Consider the following 2,044-nt stretch of genomic DNA (forward strand, 5'->3'; position numbering starts at 1 on the left):
CAATTGAAAGCATAATCTATGTATAAGACATAAAAATAACCATGAAAAATTCCAGTAACATTACTTCCTAATATCAGTCATCACTTAACTTATACTGTGTTTGCTTCTATAAAACTCAACTTTGCTTAGTTAATTTGGTCAAACACACTGTTAAAATTAAACCTGAAGAACTGAGATGAAATAAATTAGTTTTCCTCAGTTACTAGAATATAAGAAAACATGGAAATCATTTATCCTAGAACATAGTAACAGCTTTCTTAATTCATGTCTGCTGTTGATCAGATTAGGAGCACTTTCAGCAAAAACCAAATACTTCTGAGGTATTACCTAAGAGAGATAAGAGGACTCCTTCATCATTTTCATGCTGATAATCTAGTGTACATAAGTGATTAAATAAATAAATAAGATGACAAAATAAATTATCCATAAAATCTATAAAGTAATTATTGGGGTTCGATATTTCTTATCCAGAATAAGCAGAATCTGAGCACAATGAAGTCATGACTCACAAGAAAAGGGCACAAAGTGGGAAAGCACATAGAAATGAAGCCTGTGATAATAACCAACCACCCACTGGCCTTATATAAAACAGCAATGAAACCTTGTAAAATAGAAGAGAGGGTATAAAAAGCTACAAAAGTGGACACAAGAACCAGAATGTTCTGGGTGGCTCTGGACTCAGGAGAGGTTCTGAGGGAAACTTGATTTCTCCGGATGCACTGAATTTGCTGTTTGTGCCTATAAAGAATGGCAATCATGAAGCCACTGGACCAAATGATGAGTATAGAAAACAGGACTTCAGGGAATACCAATAATGCTATATACAGCGAGTCTACAATTTTGTCACGACCCAAAGTGGAACAGAATGTATAATCTCTTTTCTCTGTTGTATTTTTCTGACCTCTTTTGATATGAACAAACACAGGGAAAATGAAATTTATGATACTGTACAGGACCCAGCAGAGAGAAATAGAGAAGCCAATGTAATTTGGAGATTTGAATTTAATATTTTTCCAAAAGGAATTCAGGGGACTGATGGTGATGGCCTGGTAGACACTCAAGAGGCAGGTAGTTCCCATAGACATGCTTCTTCCAAGTCTTTGAATATATAAGAAAAATTTGCACATAAAATCATTGAAAAATTGTTTCATCCCAAAAGCTGCCATTGTATGGGGCACCCCTTTAGAGAGAATGATCAAAAAGTTGGCTGTGATTAAATGTGTGAGGATCAAATCCATGGGCTTCAATGTGTGATTTTTATAGTAAATAATTAGATAGTTGGAAAGAAGAGAGACATTTCCCAGAATCCCAACAGTACTTTGTGTTAAGAATATTACTCTTATTGTAAAATTCCTCAAGTCCATTTTGTCCTTTAATAACATTTTCATAAAAGTATAGCAACAATTGCATCTCTGAGCAAAATGATGAAATCAAGGTTTTTGTGCCTAGGAAGTCAATATGGGAGAACATCTTGAGTACAGGAAAAGAAAACTATTAACAATAAATGAAATTCATTAACAAAATATTTCCTAAAATGTCATATATCTTGGCAAAAATAACTGTCACACATTTCTAAGGTAAATACCCAGATATCTTTCTAAGAATATTCAGCAATTAAAATAAAAATTATTACCATGAAAAATCAATGATTTTCCTCTGAAAATGAAGAGAACACTAAATTGTCCATTATTTGGAAAAAAAATTGAGAACCGCTTATATTAGAAGAGATTTTCATCAACATTTTTGTGAGGAAACAAGCCCATTCTTAGAAGTTTTCTCATCTGAAGATTAAATATAAAGAATATGTTATAAGAACAATGTATATATTTATCAGTGTTTCAGTAACATACTGATCATAAGATTCGAATATCAAATTGGATGATGTTATGTTGAAATTCAGTTCTAATTAATTTTCTCATTCACACTCTCACATTCAAGCAATATGTACAAATAAATATTTTAAAAGAAATTTTCACTGAATGAAATGTGAGTTGGAAGAAAGGTACCTTGAATGGGTTTGAAGGGCTGCTGTGATTTTTCTATG

At 32.4% G+C, this 2,044-nt stretch overlaps 1 protein-coding gene across 1 annotated transcript; it reads right to left on the reverse strand.

Annotated features, from left to right (window-relative positions):
- Window positions 1–443: 443 nt before the first annotated feature.
- On the reverse strand, window positions 444–1,364 carry LOC130867771 (vomeronasal type-1 receptor 4-like). The gene has a single exon (XM_057759942.1). The coding sequence runs from the start codon at window positions 1,362–1,364 to the stop codon at window positions 444–446; it is 921 nt and encodes a 306-aa protein (XP_057615925.1).
- Window positions 1,365–2,044: the final 680 nt, after the last annotated feature.

This window comes from Chionomys nivalis, chromosome 2, assembly GCF_950005125.1.
Source record: "Chionomys nivalis chromosome 2, mChiNiv1.1, whole genome shotgun sequence".
NCBI classification, from domain to species: domain Eukaryota; kingdom Metazoa; phylum Chordata; class Mammalia; order Rodentia; family Cricetidae; genus Chionomys; species Chionomys nivalis.